The sequence below is a fragment of the Ovis aries genome, chromosome 15, assembly GCF_016772045.2.
Source record: "Ovis aries strain OAR_USU_Benz2616 breed Rambouillet chromosome 15, ARS-UI_Ramb_v3.0, whole genome shotgun sequence".
In the NCBI taxonomy this organism is placed as follows: Eukaryota; Metazoa; Chordata; class Mammalia; order Artiodactyla; family Bovidae; genus Ovis; species Ovis aries.
Genome location: NC_056068.1, coordinates 50,029,786 through 50,050,596, shown reverse-complemented (window position 1 = coordinate 50,050,596; position 20,811 = coordinate 50,029,786). Strand labels below are relative to the sequence as shown.

At 36.5% G+C, this 20,811-nt stretch overlaps 1 protein-coding gene across 5 annotated transcripts in view; it reads right to left on the bottom strand.

Moving 5' to 3' along the window:
• Nucleotides 1–20,811, bottom strand: part of NUP98 (nucleoporin 98 and 96 precursor) — an 87,857-nt gene that overhangs the window by 65,881 nt on the left and 1,165 nt on the right. The window contains exons 1-10 of one of the 5 annotated variants that reach the window (XM_060399399.1): nucleotides 11,192–11,370; nucleotides 9,427–9,521; nucleotides 8,989–9,090; nucleotides 8,700–8,876; nucleotides 7,110–7,249; nucleotides 5,436–5,543; nucleotides 4,203–4,383; nucleotides 2,727–2,887; nucleotides 2,445–2,582; nucleotides 836–923 (exon numbers count right to left, since the gene is read on the bottom strand). In XM_060399399.1, the coding sequence (XP_060255382.1) occupies nucleotides 836–923; nucleotides 2,445–2,582; nucleotides 2,727–2,887; nucleotides 4,203–4,383; nucleotides 5,436–5,543; nucleotides 7,110–7,249; nucleotides 8,700–8,876; nucleotides 8,989–9,090; nucleotides 9,427–9,502 (1,171 nt within the window). In that variant the 5' untranslated portion in view covers nucleotides 9,503–9,521; nucleotides 11,192–11,370. Of the gene's footprint in view, nucleotides 1–784; nucleotides 924–2,444; nucleotides 2,583–2,726; nucleotides 2,888–4,202; nucleotides 4,384–5,435; nucleotides 5,544–7,109; nucleotides 7,250–8,699; nucleotides 8,877–8,988; nucleotides 9,091–9,426; nucleotides 9,522–11,191; nucleotides 11,371–20,811 lie in introns of those variants that run through there. The other 4 variants (XM_060399398.1, XM_004016274.6, XM_015101064.4 and 1 more) reach the window with 4 other exon arrangements.

Here is a 20,811-nt window from a genome sequence, read left to right as displayed (position 1 = left end):
ATTTCCTTTGGTAATGAAATGAACTGTCCATGACAATTTAACTCAAAATATGGTAAATCTGTTTGAAAACTTACTTATAGTTAAAATAATGTTTCTATTAAACAAGTTTAAAAATTTCCAGCATATCTCTGAAGAGTAGTTTAAAGTTTGTTTTTCTGTCATTCAATCTTACCTGCTATTGACCAATTTTTTTTCCAATGAATATGTATTCAAAATAAAACATTTTTGCCAACTATAGGAAAACTACTGAACAATCCCTCAAATCAGAAAGGCTTCAACTTTCAATAAGAATCATCAAATCTCAAAAAACAACAAAACACTAAACAACAACAGAAAGTTTAAAAAGGAATCATCAAAGCTCATCTGTTCACTACCTCCCTGTGTGAAAGAACTTGGTCTAAAACAATGTGTTCTCTCAATCAAATGTGTTTCACTTTTTGTTTCTCAATCACTGATGAGGTAATCCAACGAAAATATTTTCTTATTTTGAAAATAATCTACCTCCATTAGAGAACCAACATTCTGCAAGATACCTCTACTGTGTCCATTAAATATTCCATTTTATCCAAAGCAGGGAGTCAAAAGAATATAGTTAAGGCAATTTATATCTCTTTCAGGTATCTTAACCCAAGTCCTTGAGTTTAAGCTTTTCCCTCTGTAATCTCCTATCAAGCCAGAGCTTACCTGCGAATTTTAAAATATTCCCAATAATATGAATCAGGAGAATGATGTGTGGTATAGTCAGTGTAACTTTAAGAGAGCCAAACCTGCTTTTTGTATGTACCAAAATTGGAAGTGTTTGTATTGGTTCCTAAAGTCAGGGTTGGTTTGTTACCAAAGAGCCCGCCACTGGTTGTACCAAATGAAGGAGCACTGGTTGTGCTGGTTCCAAACGTAGGAAGCTTGTTATTTCCAAACAGGGTCTAAAAAGAACACAATACAGGACAATTTTAAGCAGTATGTAAGACACACTCTAAACAGATAAATCAGGTATACTGGACTGGGTCTGTGGTAAGGGAGAAAAGACGTCATAATTTTTATGAAAAATGTATGAAGAAGGATGAATAACGGCTCTCAAAAAAATATCTAATCTGAGCAAGATTAACAAAACAGAATGCTCCTAGCCTGAGAAGTTAATGGTAACACCTCACCAAACGTAGTATTTCAGTGAGACAAAGAAAAAAACAAGTAACAAGGCAGTCAAATTATTTTTTACGGGGTAACAAAAATGTTCTCATGTATTGAATATGCCAGCAGAAAGTTACAGTAAAAAATTTAAACAAGCTACAACATGGATGAACCTTGAAAACATTATGCTAAGTAAAAGAAATCAGTCACCAAAGATGTGATTCCATTTACATGAAATATACAGAATAGGTAAATACATACACAGCTGATCTGAACTGACTGGGGGAAAATGAGAAGTGACTATTAATGGGGATGACATTTATTTTTAGGGTGACAAGTATGTTCTAAAATTGATTATGGTGATAGTTGCACAATCTGTGAATAAGCTAGAAACCACACAATTTTAAACTTCAAAAGGGTGAACTGTACGGCAAGCGGATTACATCCCAATAAAGTTGTTTAAAAAAATAAGAACTTTCTAAAGCATTTTTTAAAGATAATTTCCTCAATTTCTCACCTCAAATAACATATAACAGATTTCAATCTCCATGAAAACCACCACATGATTTGGTGATTTTTTTTTAAACTAGAGTCCAAAGCTTGTCATAATGGACACATAATATAGACACCTAGTTTCTTTAAAAAGTATTTACTATTGTTTTTTAAGTCGTGTACTCCTAAATAGTAATGTCTTCCTTAAATGATGTAACAAGAAAAAAAAATTCAGTTAAGCCTTCAGCAGCATGAAAACCTTAAGAATAAAATTTTAGTAACTTGATCAACACCAAAAATATGTAATTAACAAATAAGATACCAACTTATCACCCAAAATAGAAGGTAGAAACAGGAATTTAAAATGATCTGATTTTAAGGGCAAAAGCCTCTCAACTTAGACTCAACAATTTAACCAACGAGAGTGGTTAGTTCAGAAGAGACAAAGAAGTTTCAATAAGAACCTAGTTTCTGAAAATAAACCAATTATAAAGTTACCTATTTTTTGGTACTAAATAGCTTTCAGTTACTATCAGTATAAAGTCATACAATATTACTCCCCCAAAATACTCAAAAGACAGATTTTGCTTTTCTTAAATTCAGCTTTTTTTTTTTTTTTTCATTTTGTGGGGTTTTTTTTTTTTTGGCTGTGCCATGTGGCTTATGGGATCTTAGTTCTACAACAAGGGATTGACTTCCCGGGCAGTGAAACCGAGTCTTAACCACCAGAGCACCAAGAAATTCCCAAAAGACAAATTTTTCTTAGAAATTCCTTTAGCAGCTTTATATACATCTTCAAATTACAGTGAATTATAAAAACCTACCGAACCAACAGCACCAAATCCAGTACTGGTCTGCCCAAAGAGACTAGCTCCTGTTCCAAATGCTGTCCCGGTGCTGGTGTTTGTAGCTGTCCCAAAAAGACCTCCTGGCTGTGAGGCTTGGGTTACTCCAAATAGACCCTGAAAAAGGTGATCTAGATTACAAGATATCCTAAAATAGTTGTCTTTAGAATATTAATAATAGTTGCCATTTTTCCAAGTTTATATGACAGATAATATAGAAGCCCCATTACTTAGCTCTACCAATAAGACTTGTTTCCTTACCATGGTGTTGGTGCTTGGCTGTCCTAGTGTGCTGGTATTACCAAAGGAAAAACCAGTGGTCTGGGTGGTTGTGGGCTGGGCAAATGGTTTGCTGAAGAGGCTAGTAGTTTGATTCTGCTGGCCAAAGAGACCACCAGGATTTGTTCCAAATCCAGTTGTACCTTTCAAGAAAAAATAAAGGGGAAGGTTAAGGGGCTGGGCAGAATGTAAGTCTCATAGTATTTAGTTTCTGCAATAGTTTGTTATTGATTATATACCTAAATTACCCTACATTCATTAAGTACTCAAACTGGATAACCACTTCAATTTTCATCCTCCTTCATCTAATTCCAGATTTGGTTCAGACTAATTTCTAAAATAATACTCTGATCTTAAGAACCCAGTCTGGGCTAAGTAATCTTCCTTTGTGAGCTGAGAGCTTTTTGTCTCTTTTACAAAGATAATACACTACACTTAAAATGTATGTGGGTACTTTAACCTTGGAGTAAGTTTTTCTTCAAAACAGGGGCTGTCTCTTTATAGCAATGTATCCAGCATAGGATACATTTAATGAATATGTGGCTAATCTAAATCAAAGAATACCAAAACTGAAAAGAATACAAATGCCACTTAAATATGTATTCATTTGTATATGTTTCTATAGAAAATATCTGCTTGTTTTTACAGAAGCAAACTGGTGGCTAGAGGTAAAAAAAAGGATGTTTGGTGATGTACTTTTTGTATTTTTTGAATTTTATATCATATATATGTATTACTTTCACAAAAGTAATACTTTTATGAAGTAATCTAGTAACCATCCTAGACTTCCCTCTTTCATATCCCACATGAAATCAATCCATAAATAAATATCCTCAGCTCTACATTCAAGCTTGTTTCAGAATCTGGCATTTTTACCAATCACCATAGCACCCTTCTCTTCAAGTCACCATCACCTTTCATGTGGATAGGGCAACAACTTTTCTAACTGACTTGTTTCCACCCTTGCCCCCATTCAACATGCTTAATACAGCAGCCTTCAGAATGATCCTTTATTCATAATCTTATGCTTTACCTAAACCCTCTAATGGCTTCCAGACTCAATAATTCAAATCTTGACAATGGCCTACAAAGCCCTATGAAGTTCCTTACATCCTCCAGTACCTTCCCTTGTTCTCTTCTATCTGGCAAAAACTCAGGATTTTAAGACTTCTAGTTTCCTCTGGCTGGAATTCCCCCAGAAATCTGTATAGCTTTATCTTTCATCTTCTTCAGACAGGCTACTGATCAAACTTCACCTATCAGTGAAGCCCTTCTTAACTATATACACTTAATACCATTATTTCTCCCCACTCATACAGACATATCAGGTATTTCCTATTCTTCAGGACCCCTGAATCATTTTTCTCCATAACACTTAGACACAAAAATGACAATTATGTATTACTTTTAGTTGTTCATCTCTCCTCAAAAGGACCCAATATGATGTCAAGTGCTTACTAGTTCCAAAGGCTGTTTTGTTCTGACCATATGCAAAGCCTGAGTTTGTTGTGGAAGAGCTGAAGAGTCCTGTTGCACTGGAGGTGGCTGGAGAAGACCCAAACAAGCCAGTCGTGGTACCTGCTCCCACCTGATTCTGTGGGCCTTTCCGGTTGGCCTGATAATCCTCTAAACGAAGCTCCTAGAGTAAGGGAAAACATTTTCCAAATCTATACACAGTCAAAAAAATTATTTAGGAGACTAAAGACTCGAATTTAGTATTCAATTTCTATGTTCAAATAGGAACCATGACTTAAAAAACAGAAAACTATGGAATGGTTAACTTATTATAATTATAGAAAAAGATTTTCAGTAGCATATAATGGACATTAAAATCCATACCATAATTACCATGAAAACTACAGGCCAAACAATCAACCACATCTTAATTTCAATTTTCTTTTATAGACAATAATACTTTCACTTAGACAATAATCCTATCTATTTACAGCCCAAATGTGAAGATTAGCGGATTAAAAGATGGAGGATACTGAGAAATTCAGAAAACTTAGGAAAAGCAACAAAGTTTAACAATTCTGTCTCACAAGTTAAGTGTGTTTCTGTATCCTCCAAGGAAGCAAGCACAATTTGGGATGCAGAAGACAATCAGAGATGACAGTTAAAATGTACAACAAACAATTACACAGCCATAATGAACAGCCTCATGCAACATGGATAAACCTCACAATCTTGACAGACACACTTAAGAGCACATAAGATCTCATTTATATAAAGTTCAAAAATGGGCAAAACATGGGCAGTCAGGATAGTGTTAACCTCTGGGAGGGGAGGACTGTGACTTCTGGCAGGGCCAAAGGGGACATCATGGATGCTGGTAATGATCTGTGTCTTGATTTGGAGCCTGATTACCTGGAGGTATTCACTTAGTAAAACATACTATGCTACATACTTATGAATTTGCATGAGTTTACTAAAAACACATGCACGTGCATACACTGCCCAGAGTAGTATGAGGAACCAGTCAGAGTAGACTATCAGTAAACTATACTGGTACATACAAGCTGAATATCATCCTTGTCTAAAATAACCGATAAATAATGTATTAATTAAAAAAAAATTGGTTGATGTTAGTTTTTTACATAAATCCTAAAACATAATCAGAAACATTTAAAAAAGCTGCTCCCTAATAGAATCAAAAGGTTAGGGTGATACTCTGTAATGCCTTTTACTGACCTCTAGTGACTTGCTTTCATATTCTTTCATAGCAGTAATACACTGGTGCTTGGTACTGATGTTAGTGCTAACTCCAGCTTTAACCATAGTATCAGTACCGGTTGGAGGCTGCAAAGAAAGATAAAAGTAAATCTGAAAGTCTAAAGCAAATGTTTAAGTTCAAGTTTTATAACCCTACTCTCCCAGGCACAATTCTTCAACTACTGAACTCTATAACCAGTCCCCTAGGTCTTTTACTAAACAAGACAGTTTTAACAGTGCTTGATTAAATACTCTGCATTTCTAATCTCACCTTTTATTAAGGTTATTACATAAGTCAATCTCAGTAACTGTTATCAAAAATTCAGAGAATTTAAAAACAAAACAAAAAAAATTCCAGAGATTAATCCCATAACCGAGCCATCCAATTATCTACTAAAATATACTTAATAATATATGCATAAAGAAAGCTTTATCCAATTTACCCAATATATACATTTAGCCTCTATTTCTGAGTTCTAATTCCTATTCTGCTCTGAAGTGTCTGCTTTATGACTATTGTTGCATTTAAGAAATATGGAAGCCTGGTTTTTCCTCCTATAAGCTTATGAGGCAAAGGTACTAGTAACTGAAGTGAAGTGAACTGAAGTTGCTCAGTCGTGTCCAACTCTTTGCAACCCTATAATGTCAGTTTTCTCAATTACTGTACTTTCCAAGAGCAACAGACAATATTTTTCACTATCATTTACATTTAACTTTAAATTTAAGATTCTAACTTCAGCAATATGAATTCACTACTTTGCCTAAGAAATTCTTTATTTTCTGGATTAAATTTTAACAAGTTTTTCCAATCCCTATTTTTGCCAGAGATTTTCATTAGGCTAACTGCACTGCCAGCCTATCCTAAGTACCTCCTAAGCAATCACATCAAGTGGTATCTTACATCAAGTGGTAGTCCACAGATTTTCATAAACAAAATCTTTCATTCTCTCTATCCAAATTCTCTCAAAAAAGCTGAAGAAAACACTGAAGTCTATTGCCTCAATCTGCCATTTCAGCAACAAAAATTTTATTTCTAATTGGCACACAGAATATTGATATACCATATAGCTCCTTAAAGTCCTTACTTTCAGTGATTTTTACAGTTTGCTCCATCATTCTTTATTTCTATAAAGAATTTTTGACCATTCAAAGGTCAATTATGAACACTGTAAATACAAGTTGAACCTTGTACTAGTTTTTTCCCTTTTTGGCCATGGCATGGTTTGCAGAATCTCAGTTCCCTGACCAGGGACTGAACCCAGGCCATGACAGTGAAAACCTGGAATCCTAACCACTAAGCCATCAGGGAACTCCTTATAGTAGCTACTTTAATCAACCTTATAAATACAAATTTAACTGGGTTGATTATAATTCAAACATAAACTATAATCTAGATTTATGTTTCATGACTTTCCCTGTCTTGTTGTTTAGTTGCTAAGTCATACGGGACTCTTTTGGAACCCCACAGACTGTAGCCCGCCAGGCTCCTCTGTCCATGGGATTTACAACTATTACCAGACACTGTTCTTAACACATTTCAGGAAGAGTGAGACTAACTTATGCATAACTGGAAAGAGAGGAAATTTTATAACTCATCCTGCAAAAAAATATACAGGAGACAAAAATACTCCACAAAGACTGGAAAATACTTACGTTAAACTTAATAGTAGTCCCAGTAGGAGCAGCTGTAAAACTACTTGGCCCAAAGAGAGAGCCAGATGTGCTACCAAAAGGATTAGAGGTGGTATTTGTAGTTCCAAAAAGTCCCCCACTGCTGGTACTTGTTCCAAAATCTATAAAGTAGAAAGAAAAATGGGACAGTAACAGTAAAGAATTTAAGAATCTGTAAGCTTTTTTGGAATTGGGCTGCGGCATTAGAGCAGCATTACTTTCAAATCTCTCAAGCAAGTACCTTCAAATGGATATTGTGCGTGTGCACACATGTGCGTGCGCGCACACACACACAGTTCTAGGCTCAAAACTGAAGAAAAACAAAATCTGAATCTTTTAGTCAGCTAAGTGTCCATAAAGTCCTTCTTGGGCATACTCACACAACAAGCTGAAAGAAACAATACTCTGTTTCATCAAATACTTTATCTCATTTCTCTCACTAAGACCATATGCTGAATGAACTTGTCTTCCTGACAATGTCTTATCACAACATTGAAACATACAAATGGTCCAATTATGGTAATCAAACATAGGTTAATACAAAACTTCACCCAGAAAAATAATTTAGAAAAATCAGTAGGCATGCTGATCATTTACAGAAGTAAATCTACTTTTCCATAAAGCTGAGTTTTAAATAATTACATAACAGAGAATGTAACTGCTATCTAAGGGATATATTTTTCTAAATATAAAATATGACTTCTTGGTACCAGAAATAGCAGTAATCAATACAAAGTTATCTGCCAATACAATAACATCCTAATACCAAGTTAAGAGGAATGCTGATTTCTCACAAGCAGTCAACTATTTCTTTTCTAAACACATGTCCTAAAACATAGCCATATCTCTTTTGAATGAGTATTTTAGAATGCATTTTATACCGTTATGGTTAAATATTTCAACATTCCCTCAAACAACTTTCCCTTTATAAAATAATGACAGCTGATTAACTTACTCATTCTGCCATACTAGTGGCAGAATGGCATCAACTCACTGGGCACACCTGTGCAACTAGCAACGTTTTTGCCTCAAAGAACTGTGTGAAGTATCCCTGAGCCGCATTTAGACTTAAAAGAGAAAGAAGCCACCAATTAAACAAATTGGCCATGGCTAAGGAATGGAGACATAACTATGTCACATCCAGTACTTATCATTTCTGCATTAGTCTCTTCAAACCAGAAGTGAAACAAAGGAAGAAGGTGCCCTGGAAGGTGCTATGTATTATGGTTGACTACACACATTTTCCTTGAAATTCTTCCTTCTTGATACCTATGAAGTACTCTGACCTGGCCTTTCATCTTATTCTCTGGGCATTCTGTATCAGGTGGCTCTTCCTATGCATATTCCTTAAATACCAGTCCTCCTAAGACTTCCATTCAGAGAGAGATGTATATAACCCCTTCCTTTCCAGCCTATTTAACTTTTCAATACATTTTGAAGTTTTCCTCTCCCCATGTTTTTGCTGTCTGGTGAGAAAAGGGGGTGGATGAACACAGGGAAAGGAGAAGAGAGAACACATTCAATAAGAAAATCAAACTGTCAGAGGCAGAAATCCAAAGATTTACTACTTACTCCCAAAGCCCGTTGGCTTATTTTGTGCAAAGGCATTGTTTTGGGATGAGAAGAGGCTGGTTCCTGTGCTTGCAGTTCCAAACAAGCTATTTGATGTTCCTGTTGATGTGCCAAACCCAAAGCCAGTGCTTGTGGAAGTAGCTGGCTGGCTAAATGAATTGGTACCAAATAAGCCTCCTGGAGAGATAGAGAAGCGGGTAAAAAAAAAGAGTTACACAGACTGGAGTCACTAAATGAAATCCTATACCAGCTATGAATAAACCAATAGTATTCCAAATAAAATCCCTACCTGGTTTGGTCTGTGAATTTCCAAACAGGCCTCCAGTATTGTTGCTAGAACCAAATGCAGATGTTCCAAATGCCCCTCCACTAGTAGTGCCAAATCCAGTATCTGATAAAGTGAATTCCAGAATCAAAATAAAATCTAAACCAGGTCAATGTTTAAAAAAGTATTTCCTGGTCTGAAAATTAGTATCAAATTATAACTTTCTGATAAAAGAGCCAATTAATAACAGTAAGTACATTCTACTAAGGATCAGAAAACCAAGAAAACTCAAATTTTATTTCTATTTTTTAGAAAATTTTAACAAGATTTTATCCTGGTTATTTTTCAAGTTATTATAAAGATCAAAGTATAAATTAATTCCTATCTAAAACTATTGGAGTGGATTTGTTCTTAAAACAGCTTAAGATTTCTCTTCCTCATTTGTTATTTTTTAAAACTTACTCTGCCCAAATGTTGAAGTTGTGCCAAAGCCACCAGTGCCACCCCCAAAGGGTGTTCCAAATGACTTATTAAACATCTTCAAAATCTTCAGAGAGCTGGAGAAAAGAAAAAATTATCACTTTTTAAAGACCATAAAATGCGGTGGAATTTTTTTCAGAAAATGTACTATTCTACAAATTTAATTAGGCCTATTCAAACTGTAACACAATATTCACCCTTGTTCAATATTCTGAAATTCTATGTGATAAAACAGACTTTGTAAAACTGAGCTAAACTGAATCAGTACCATAATGTGAAATTAAAACTTATATCATACCCACAACCATCCCTTTAAAACAATGTTTTTAGACCTTTTTAAAACTTAAGCCCCCCCTTTAATAAAGACATCAGGTCTACTATCCCCTATTTTGGTATGCCCCATGTAGGAAGTTATGCAGAATACGCCTTAAAAATTATAACAACATTCTGTTATCCCAATCTGAGAAGCTAAATTTTTGGTCAGGCTTTATTTTCAATAGTTTGCACTGTAAAAAGTTTTTCCCTGTATTTTTCAGTATATAAATGTTGTAATATTGTTCTTCAAACTATGTACACCCCCTCCTCCCATCTCTAAACCTGAGAGATTCTGGTACCCTGACATTCTTTTTGAGATTACTTCTTAACACTATTCTCTATGGTTCTCTGCTTACCTATCTTCTACTACTTTGGGGAATATTACAGAAAACTTTTGGTCAAAACCTCCATTTCACATGAATGAGCCCCCGAAAATATCCAAACTATGTACATGGTCACTTAATGCATTGGCCATAGTAAAAGTTTTTCCCCCCTAAATTTGAATGAAAACAAGGTATAGTTTTACAAAAAAGTAAACACTTCCCGTCCCACCCCGGTCAACAAATTTTCCTTAAATTTAAAACATCTGCCAGCAGACAAGAAAACAATGAGTAAAAGTCAAAGTGAAAGTCACTCAGCCGTGTCCCACTCTGTGAGACCCCATGGACAGTCCATGGAATTCTCTAGGCCAGAATACCAGAGTGGGTAGCCTTTCCCTTCTCCAGGGGATCTTCCCAACCCAGGGATCAAACCCAGGTCTCCCACATTGCAGGTGGATTCTTTATCAGCTGAGCCACAAGGGAAGCCTTAAGTAATCTATTTTTAATATTAAAACTCAGAAAACAGACAATCATGCTTGTTTAGATTGTGACAGGTATTATGGCCTTTCTATTATTTACACATAATGAAACACTTTTTTTCTTCTAGTAAAATCATATGCCTCATTCATATAGAATTCAATGTAACATGCTGAGGTGTGCCCACAATGTTCCAGAGTCCCATTAGCACTTTGGTATTCTAACACTCGCAACACTGTGTGCAACACTGGAAAAAATGAAATAAATACTTTTACAGAAAGCAACGTTCTGCCCCCCTCCATATTTCCCTAGAAAAAAATTTCCAACACTTAGTTCTTTATCTGAACATCCAGGAATTTAATAACTTCTTCAGTTAAACAGAGCTCACTGAAACCAGTAGTTCAAGAGGGCCACATTAGAATTAGATGCAAATTTTTCTAACTACACCCCCTATACCTCATTCCAGAAGTCAGAAACCAAAATGTCCAGGATTAGGATGGAGGCCTTTGTATTTTGAAAGCCTCCTCAAATGATTCTAATGCATTTTCTTGGAACTGGGAGCTGTATTTCAGGTATTTCATCATTTTTCCTTCAGCAATAAAATGTAGTTGAATTTTCCTGCCTTTTCAACCTACCAGGTGTCATAAAGTGATGAACTGGACCTTTACCGTATCAACTGGTGACTACCCTTTCAGGGGAAATAATTCTTGGAAATACTAAACAATTCATTCAGAACTGACAGTTGTGCTGGGGTCAGATGTCTGGACCAACTCATTTTGATTGTTCTCTCTCTCATACTGCAGTCTTGGGTCACAGGCCCTACAAATAAAGGAAATTCACTTGCTGACTAAAATTTTTCATCCATCACCAATAAGGCAAAAACTGAGCTGTAATACCATTACCATGCTAAGTCTGCCATTCATTTTCTTATCCAACCCTATGAACAGCAATCTACTCGTGTAAGCCTGATTTCCTCCACAGAGGAGACATGTCAGGACTCAAATTCTCACACAGAAGCTTTCTGTCAGTTCGGCACTAGTGCCACTGCTACAGACCAAATCCACAACTTCTAATGATCAAAATTTGATTTCTAACGGTCTTATCCTAACATACAAACCTAGCATCACACATATACTCCACAAAGGAATTTTAAGTAGTAATAAAATATCCTGAGAATTATCTCACAGTTTATAAGCTCTTACAGGTTATCACAACCACCCTAAAAGGTGGGGTTATGCCTCACCACCTGTATTTTACAGATGAGGGAACAGAATCAGGTGTTCAACAAGTTTCCCCAAGGTGAAAAAAGGGATAAGCAGTAGCACCCCAGTTTAACCTCCGACTTCCCATGGACACCCTCAATCCTAGGATGGAAGATACTAAGCAACAAGCAAGAACATGTGCAGTATATTAAGAAAATTCATCTGTTCCAGACTCAAGAAAAAGGCCAACACAGTTTAGACTCTTGGAAAGAAAGCTTCTCACTCGAGCTTAGCCTGTCTTTATGGTTCTGGCAAGGATGAACTTGGCTTACTCTCAAGTCTGATCATACTGGGATTCTAAGTGTTTTTTTAAAAAAATTATCCCCATGGAAGCAAACCAAGATTTTACAAACAGCTTCATTATTTTTATCATGATTGCTAGAAATTAAAGAATAGCTAATATATTAAACCCTTTGCACTTCAAATAAACCAATTTCCTGACTCTGCTATGAAATGTCAGTGACTCAGTAAAAAATGCCCCCTTACCCCCCCCAAACTCCTTACCCTCCCCCCCCTTGCTCCTACCAAACAACTTCCTAATTCATTCTTCAAAACCTAGCTCAGGGACTTTCCTGGTGGCCCAGTGGCTAAGACTCTGTGCTCCCAATGCAGGGGGTCCAGGTCTGATCCCTGGTCAGGGAACTAGATCCCACATGCCGCCCTCGCACCACAACGAGAGAAGCCTGCATGCCACAACGAAGACCCAGAGCAGCCTAGATAAATAAAATAAATATGTTAAAAAAAAAAACAAAAAACCACCTAGCTCAAATGTCATCTCTTCTATAAGGTCTTCCTAACTCCTGTTAGTAATCAGTCACTCCTTTGGGCTTCCATAGCACAGTATGATTTATTTACACATATTTATCTTAACTCTCTCTACCATGAACCCTGTGACACCACCAACTACACAGATCTGCCTTGAGGACTGAAAGATTTGTTGTCCCAGCTGCTGAGACGTACTACCAAAAGACAGCTTTCAGCTGTTGGCCCTCTTCAGAACTGCTTCTAATGAAAAGAGTTGCCTCACCAAGGGTCAGATCAAAGTGATATCTCTGCTCTTTAACATGCTCTCAATGTCTGTCATAGCTCTTCAGGGACAGACCATATCTAAAAGCCAGACATCTTTGTTCCAGCTTAGGATAACTCTGAAGGGTGATTTCAGCTTCATAGCAAACATGGATTGGCTAAGGCCTTCATTAAGATACAATCACAACTCAGTTTCTTCCTCAGCCCATTCTACTTCCTTCTCTTCTTTCCCACAAGTGGTGATCCCAAGTGCACTCTCTAATAAAACTCATGCAGGATTATCTCCAATTCAGAGTCTGCTTCCCAAAGATGTCAACCTCTCAACCTCCCCCAACACAACCTGCAACACACAATCAACTCCAGGATAGGAACAGTACCCTTTGTTTACTATCCCAGAACCTAACAAGCAGTCTGAAACGCAGTTGTACTCATTTCCTAAATTAATGGCAATGACCACGAATGTGTTTTTAAAACTCAGTCTGAATGGTCAAGTTACTTTAGAAGCAATTTCTAACTTAAAAATAAAATTACCCTAGATTAACTCTCACAACGAAAGGAAGCTGTGAAAGAAAAGATTCTTGGTAGAATTTTTCATCTAATGAGGTTGCTAAAAGGAAGAGATCACAAAATAGTTGGATACAACCAGCAGACACTTCTTTGGCCTGTATATATATACATATATATGTATGTATATAGTATATTATACACACACGTATGTATTTTAAAATGTTTTTAGGTATATGTATATATTTTCTTAAACTAGCTGATAACATTTAAAATAGGGATATATTATCACCATCATGTGGCAGTGGATGAGAGGGGAGTTTGAGAGGGAATGAATACATGTGTATGTATGGCTGTTCACCCTTCTCTGTTCACCTGAAACTATGACAACATTGTTAATCGGCTACCCAATATAGAATGTTTTTGGTGTTAAAAAAAATTAAAATTAAAATATTGCAAAAACAAGAATGGGTTATCTGTGTACCTCTCCTATCACTTTCCCCCATATGATAAACACATAATAAATGTACTCATCAGTTTATTATGTAATGATGTCATCAACCTTAAATTACTCAACTAAAGTAGTGAATAAGGGCACTCAGCTAAGTATTTACCTAGGATATGGTGTATCGACAATAAGGCATCATCAAAACACTCGAACAAAGTTACCCTAAAAGAATTATTTCAAGTAAAAGATATTCAACAAAAGAAAGGAAGTTGCAAAAAGATACAATTGGCAGATTCTTTATGTAAAATAGAAAAGACAACACAATTATTTATGGATACATATATACATAGTAAAAGTAAAAGAAAAAGACTAGTACAACACAGGAAGGTGGTTACCTCTGGAGAGAGGAAGGGAAATAAGGCATGGGGCAGAGAATGCAGAGGATCCGAACTTCTCAGTAATGTCTACTTCCTCTATCATCAGTAACGAGTGATCAAGAGGGTGCAGATGCTGGCATTAACTCTATTTCCATTTAAAAATCTATTCAAAAGGAAAGTGGTGATCCAAGTGACTGAAAGGTGTGGAACCTCTAAATTCATTCACGTTTAAAGGCAAAGCACATATTCAAGTCTTGATCCTTTCAAATATATTAACCTGAGCCAAACTGAAACCCTCCTAGAATAAATACTAGCTAAAATTTGACTTCTTACTGTGTCCCAAGCACTGTTCTATGTTTTTTTAAATGAATTATCTCTTATAAACATCCCCTAAAATCCAATGAAATAGGTGTTTTTATCCCTATTTTACAAATGGTGAAATTGAGACAGAAATAACTTGCCCCAAATCACAAAGCTATTATAAACTCCAGAAGCTATGCTCTGAGAGTCTATAGAGTCTAGACTGCCTTAAGAAAGAACACTGACGACTAAAGGGAATTGACTTTGCACTCATTACAAACAGGGAACCTATGAGACCAAAACTTGGCAGTATTGATCCAGCGCCATTAGAAGAAAGAGACATTTATCTGGCAAATATGGGAGATCTAGTCATCAGGAAGGTAATTTCTCTTGTGGATCAACAATTTATAAGATATTGCCATGATCTCGATGAACTTTCCTACAAAGATGAACCACTTCCTTTAAGGATGAACTGACTTATTTTCATTGCAATTTTTCTCCATTTGGTATATAAGACATACTTACAAAGAATAAAAACAATTCCAATAGTACTATATGGAAAGAAGCAATGTCCTTAAATTTACTCTGTTCTCTATGTTCAATCTTCTAAGTAATAATTCAGACTGTCAGATACAAGAAAGAGGTAGCCTTAATAACAGATAACAGTAGTCCAGTATTCCCCACTGTCCCAACTAAAGCTAATTAACTGATGTCCAATTTTTGTGAGCTTTGTGAACTCTGGGTTCGACAACAGAACTCAGTTTTCTTCCAGAAAAGTGGTGGACAGACCCTGAAACATGGTAACACCCAGTCAACTGCCAACTTTATGTGCTATCTGAATGACTAAGCAAGTTTGCTGCTCTCTGACAACAGAAAATTACCACAAATGGGAAGTAATTTTTTCTTTCCGCTTCCTTTGTATCAAACGCAGAAAAAAGCAAAAACACTATTTGTTAGATGAATGGACCAGTACTTTAGTTTACAAAGTACTTTTTCATACAGTCCCTCATCTTCACAGAAGTACTAAAAAAGACAGAAATTATCATCCACAGAAAACTGAACTGAATGACTAATTTTTCCCTTGGGTGGGAGAGGAGGGATGGGAGTTGGTAAGAGCTTCAGGTAAAACAGATTGGCTTATTAATCACCTAATAACATATCCCAGCAAAACCACCCATTATTCTCTTGTTTTACAGTCTCCTTCTTGTAACTGATCCCCAGATCAAGCCATACCCTTTGCTGTTGTTGTTTTAGTCACTCAGTCGTGTTGGACTCTTTTGTGACCCCATGGACTGTAGCCCATCAGGCTCCTCTGTCCAGGGGACTTCCCAGGCAAGAATACTGGAGTGGTTTGCCATGTCCTTCTCCATACCTTTTGTTATAACATTCATTTCCTCTCTAAAAACTATGTCCCCTTCTCTTTCTAAAAATTGCTACTCAAGCCTCACCTTGCCTCAACATGACAGTCCCAGATTACACCCTTCAGACTCCTATCAGTATAAAAATACTTCCCCTTCCCCTTTCCAACCCTGATTACATAAACTAATGCCTCCCAGCTGTTTTTAGTTATGCAATATATTTGCCGTCATACCTGCTGCTTGAGTGTGTAAGCTGTTTGCTGCTCTAGTAAAAAGTATTGTGATTCCCCTCAATTTCTCCCATTAGTGTGTAAAATTAATTTAAAATAATCCAGAGTACCTAATACAGCTCCTTCCTCATAGTGCTGAGTAACATTTTTCATCCCCTAAACTCATTTTACAAACTGAAGCAGTGAAGAGTACATTAGTCTTAGAGACAAATCTGTATTTAAAACTCTCTGCCATTTAGTATGCTTGCAATTCTCTGTGAATCTAAAATTAAGTGACAATAAAAAGGTAAAGAAGGAATAAAAAACTGCTGCTACTTGCTACTCTGTAATTGCAGTTATGATATTCAACCCTCAGATCTCAATTTCTATACCTGAATGGTAGGGATTATACAGCCTACGCCAAAGGATTGTTAGAACAAAGATGCCTCAAACTAGAGCTCCTCAAGAGCAGATTTCAGTCTAGTTTTACAATATTTTAAATTAGAAAATCGATCACTCTAAACTTTGATTGATCAGTGCCAAGCCAGAACTCCAAACATAATATGACTTATTTCCCAATACTGTTGGTGTCACCTACTGACCATTTAAAACAACCGTGAAGCACCACAGCAAAAATTAAAACAATTACCTCCCCAAACAATATACTGAGGGCACTCTGATTATTCATTCACTTCTGCTCATCTCACATTTGCAGCTTCATTTTTAACTACTCATGTTAATATATAAATTTTATGTATTTATTTATGTTTGGCCATGCTGGGTCTTTGTTGCTGCCCAAGAGTTTTCTCTAGTTGCAGTGTACAGGGGCTACTCTTCTCATTGCAGTGGTTTCTCTCGTTGCAGAGCTGCAGAGCATGGGCTCTACAGTATATGGGCTCAGTGGCTGTGGCTAAGGGCTTAGTTGCTACAAAGTATGTGGAATCTTCCTGGACCAAGGATCGAATCTGGTGTCCCCTGCACTGGCAGATGGATTCTTAACCATGGATCACCAGGGAAATCCTCACATCTTTTTAATTTAAAAACTATTTGCCTATTTCTTAAGCTTATTCCATCTAGCAAGAAGGTTAGATGTGCAGATACTAGTAATCTTTGTGTAAAAGAAGTACATGGAAGTAGTCTAAACAAAGTTGTGAAGCGATGAGTGATTCTGATACACACTCATGAAGGATGAACTGTTTTCTTCCTGAACAGGCTAATTCACGCAATTATATTCCCCTTGATCAGCAGTGCTGTTCATAAAACAAATAGCTGTTCTGGTGAAGTAAAGAGGGATGGGGACACAACAGAACCTCATCAGTGAACACTTTCAAAGAAGCTTATGACTGTATGAACCAAGTGTGAAAAATCACTGTCTTAGATCAGTGGTTCTCAAGGCTCCTAGAAGTCCCCAAAACCTTTTTGAGGGGGCCCATGAAGTAAAAGCTATTTTTATAATAATCTTAAGACATTATTTGTCTTTTTGAAAAAACTGTGCTGGGATGTCCCTAGTGGTCCAGTGGTTAAGACTCTGTGCTGATAATGCAGGGAGTGCAGATTCGATCCCTGGACAGGAAACTAAAATCCCACATGCCCCACAGCCAAAAGATTAAAAAATATATATATTAAAAAAAAAACTGTGCTGACCTCTGCATCTAATGGTATATAAAACTGCTAGAATCGAACACAAAACAAAACAATGGCCCCAAACTGTAGAGTCACTGGATTCTTCACTGCCACTCACTCACAGCACACATAAAAACCTACTTTCACTTGAATGTCCTTTATAGAGCAGTAAATTATTGACTGTATTAACTCAACATTTCAGGGCACATCTTTTCAATATTCTGTGCGATTATTCTGGGGGATGAAGTGGGAAATACTCAAAAGCACTTCTACATGTTGAACTACAAGGGCTTCCCCAATGAAAAACAGGTGGGTGATTACTTGTGAATACAAAGTGGAACGAACAGATTTTTCTTCATGGAACATCATTTTCATTTCAAAGAAAAAATGACAAACTTTGTTTACTTAGATTTGAAGCAAAAATTGGAATCTTGAAAACCTGTGTACACCACTATGAGCTTCTTAGCTTCCCAATTTTTAAAAGACATCTGATGAAATGTGCGGTAATATGAGCAACCGTAAATCTGTCAACATTTGGAAGAGCTGCATGACTCAGTGAATCAATGATTCCCTTGTTGTTGTTTAGTCCCTAAGTCATGTCTGACTCTTTTGCAATTCCATGGACTGTAGCCTGCTAGTCTCCTCTGTCCATGAGATTTTCCAGGTAAGGATACTGGAGTGGGTTTCCATTTCCTTCTACAGGGGCCCTTCCTGACCCAGGGATTGAACCCACATCTCTTGCACTGGCAGGCAGATTCTTTACCAGTGGGCCACCTGGGAAGCCCAGTGATTCATAATGACCAATATACGATGTCATAAAATCATGCTCGGGTAAACACCCATTCAAAGTGCAAGACAAACCAATGAACTTTAATGTAAACATTGTACACAAGTTCAGGTTTGAGTGTAGTGTCAAAGGAGAAATCTACAATTATGTGATAAGGTTATTTAAAAAGCACTTTTTCCAGGACTTCCCTGACGGTCCAATGGTTAAGACTCCACACTCCCAATGTAGGGGGCACAGGTTCGATCCCTGGTCAGGGAGCTAAGATCCCACATGCTCCCCAGTGCAGCCAATAAATAAACAAAATAATAAACCATTCCTCCCTTTTCCAATTACTATGTACCTGTAAGAGGCTGGATTTTCTTCACATACTTCAACTAAAATAACATACCAACCATATGAATGCATAAAATCTGCCAACTCAGTGGTCTTCTGTTAAGCCAGACATTAAAAAGATTAGCAAAAATGCAAAACAATGCCACCTTTATCACTAAATTTTTTAGTAACTTTTCATAAAGTTGTTATTTAAAGCAAAATAATTTTAAATCAATAAATCTTTTCAAAGTTGGTCTGTTTCTAGTACAGTAAATATTAAGCCACATAAACATAAGCTGTTTGGAGTCTGCAATGGTTCTTAAAAATATAAAGGAGTCCCAAGACCAGCCCTCTTCTAATCCTCTGACTTCAGTTTCACATCTTTCCACTCACCCTACTGCCTCCCAGCTTCACTCTTAGGACCAGATATAGCATCGCATTTAATTGTATCAATTCAAGTACAAGCTCTTTTGCCTTTTTCCACAAAAAAATGAAATAAATATTGCTCTATTTATCCAATGACCTATCCCCTTTCAAACAGGACTCTAATTTCTCCTATCCCAGAGAAAGGGAGGCTGTGACAGACATGGAAGGAGAAAATAAAGAAAGCAACTCTAGTACTCTTTTTAGCTCCCCATCCCAGATTTTGACAATTTAAGGGTTTTCAAGGATATCTCAACCAAATGCAACTTATTAGCTGACTCCACAAACATAGACAAAGTATGATAAACGTAAGATTTTTTATTGAAATATTGGGAACGTTCTCTGTAGAGCACCAATCTCACTGAGGGGCAGTTTTGCCTCTCAAGTAACATTTGAAAATGTTTGAAGACATTCTTGAATGTTAAATCTTGGAGAGAGGGTGTTATGAGTATCTAATGGGTAAAATACAATACATAAATGAAAAATACTTAGGTTCAATTCTAAACACACAGAATGTGCCAAATTCTCAAGAAACATTGTTTATATACTTTGTCTCTAATACTTATTGTTAAATCACTAAATTTCTTATTCCCTTAAGCTTTGAAAAGATTGCATAATTACAGATGTGATCTTTATTTACTGGAAATTTAACATCAGTATTACTACCCCTTACCTCCTAAGGTTACTTGCTACTATAAAAGTATCAAAGGAAGTAACATTTCCAAGCTATGAATCTGGTTCCCTAAAAGTTGTGCTTGTTATTAGCTGTCTAGGAGCAAATGGACATGAACAGTCAGGTATCAAAGTACAACATAACACACAAATGGTATGGGTCCTCTTATCTGGGCCTGATATTTCAGGAGTGCACAAATACCTAGCCTCTTTATAGACTACTTTTAGGCTTAACTCCTCCAATTTGTTTATCCATCCAGACAAGCATACTTACTGAGGGCCTACTATGTGAAAAGCAAACTGAATACAAGACAAAAAACTTTTTACCAGTCTAATAAAAAGACACAGCTGAAATACAAAATGACTGGTGTCATAAACTGAAGTATCAAATAAGTGTTATAGAAGGCTGCAGGGGAAAGAATGCCGGGGGAGGCTTCCCAGAAGAGAAAATGGCACAGAAAACACACCCTGTTCACCTCTTAGTATTATAAGACTACAGCTTCTGCTCTTATACACTACATTTCTCAATTTTTGCTTCATCATCAAAACAAGAGGAAAGTGATGAGTCAAAAAATAAATTTATCAAAAGTACTTCCCAGGACCTCCTTCTTGTCCAACTTCTGGTTTGTTTTCTATATATCCAAACTTCAACAAGTTCCAAACACGCCATCTAACAAGTGTTTCTTTCTTTCTGAATTTATAAGACTATCACAGGGAATGATCACTGCTCTCTTCTTTCTTCCCTAGCTTCTTCTCCCAAAATAGTTTAATTTTCTCACCTTATTCTATGTTTTCGAATTCGGTAAGAGAGGAGTTGAGTCCCAAGATACAAGAAGTGCCAAATGACTGCTAGTGTATCTTTCTAAGTCTTGTCTTTATTTCCTGTTTTCTATTTCAACTCTACTGTAGCTCACTAACTGGACCCTTTCTTCTGAATCCTCAGTAGCCGACACA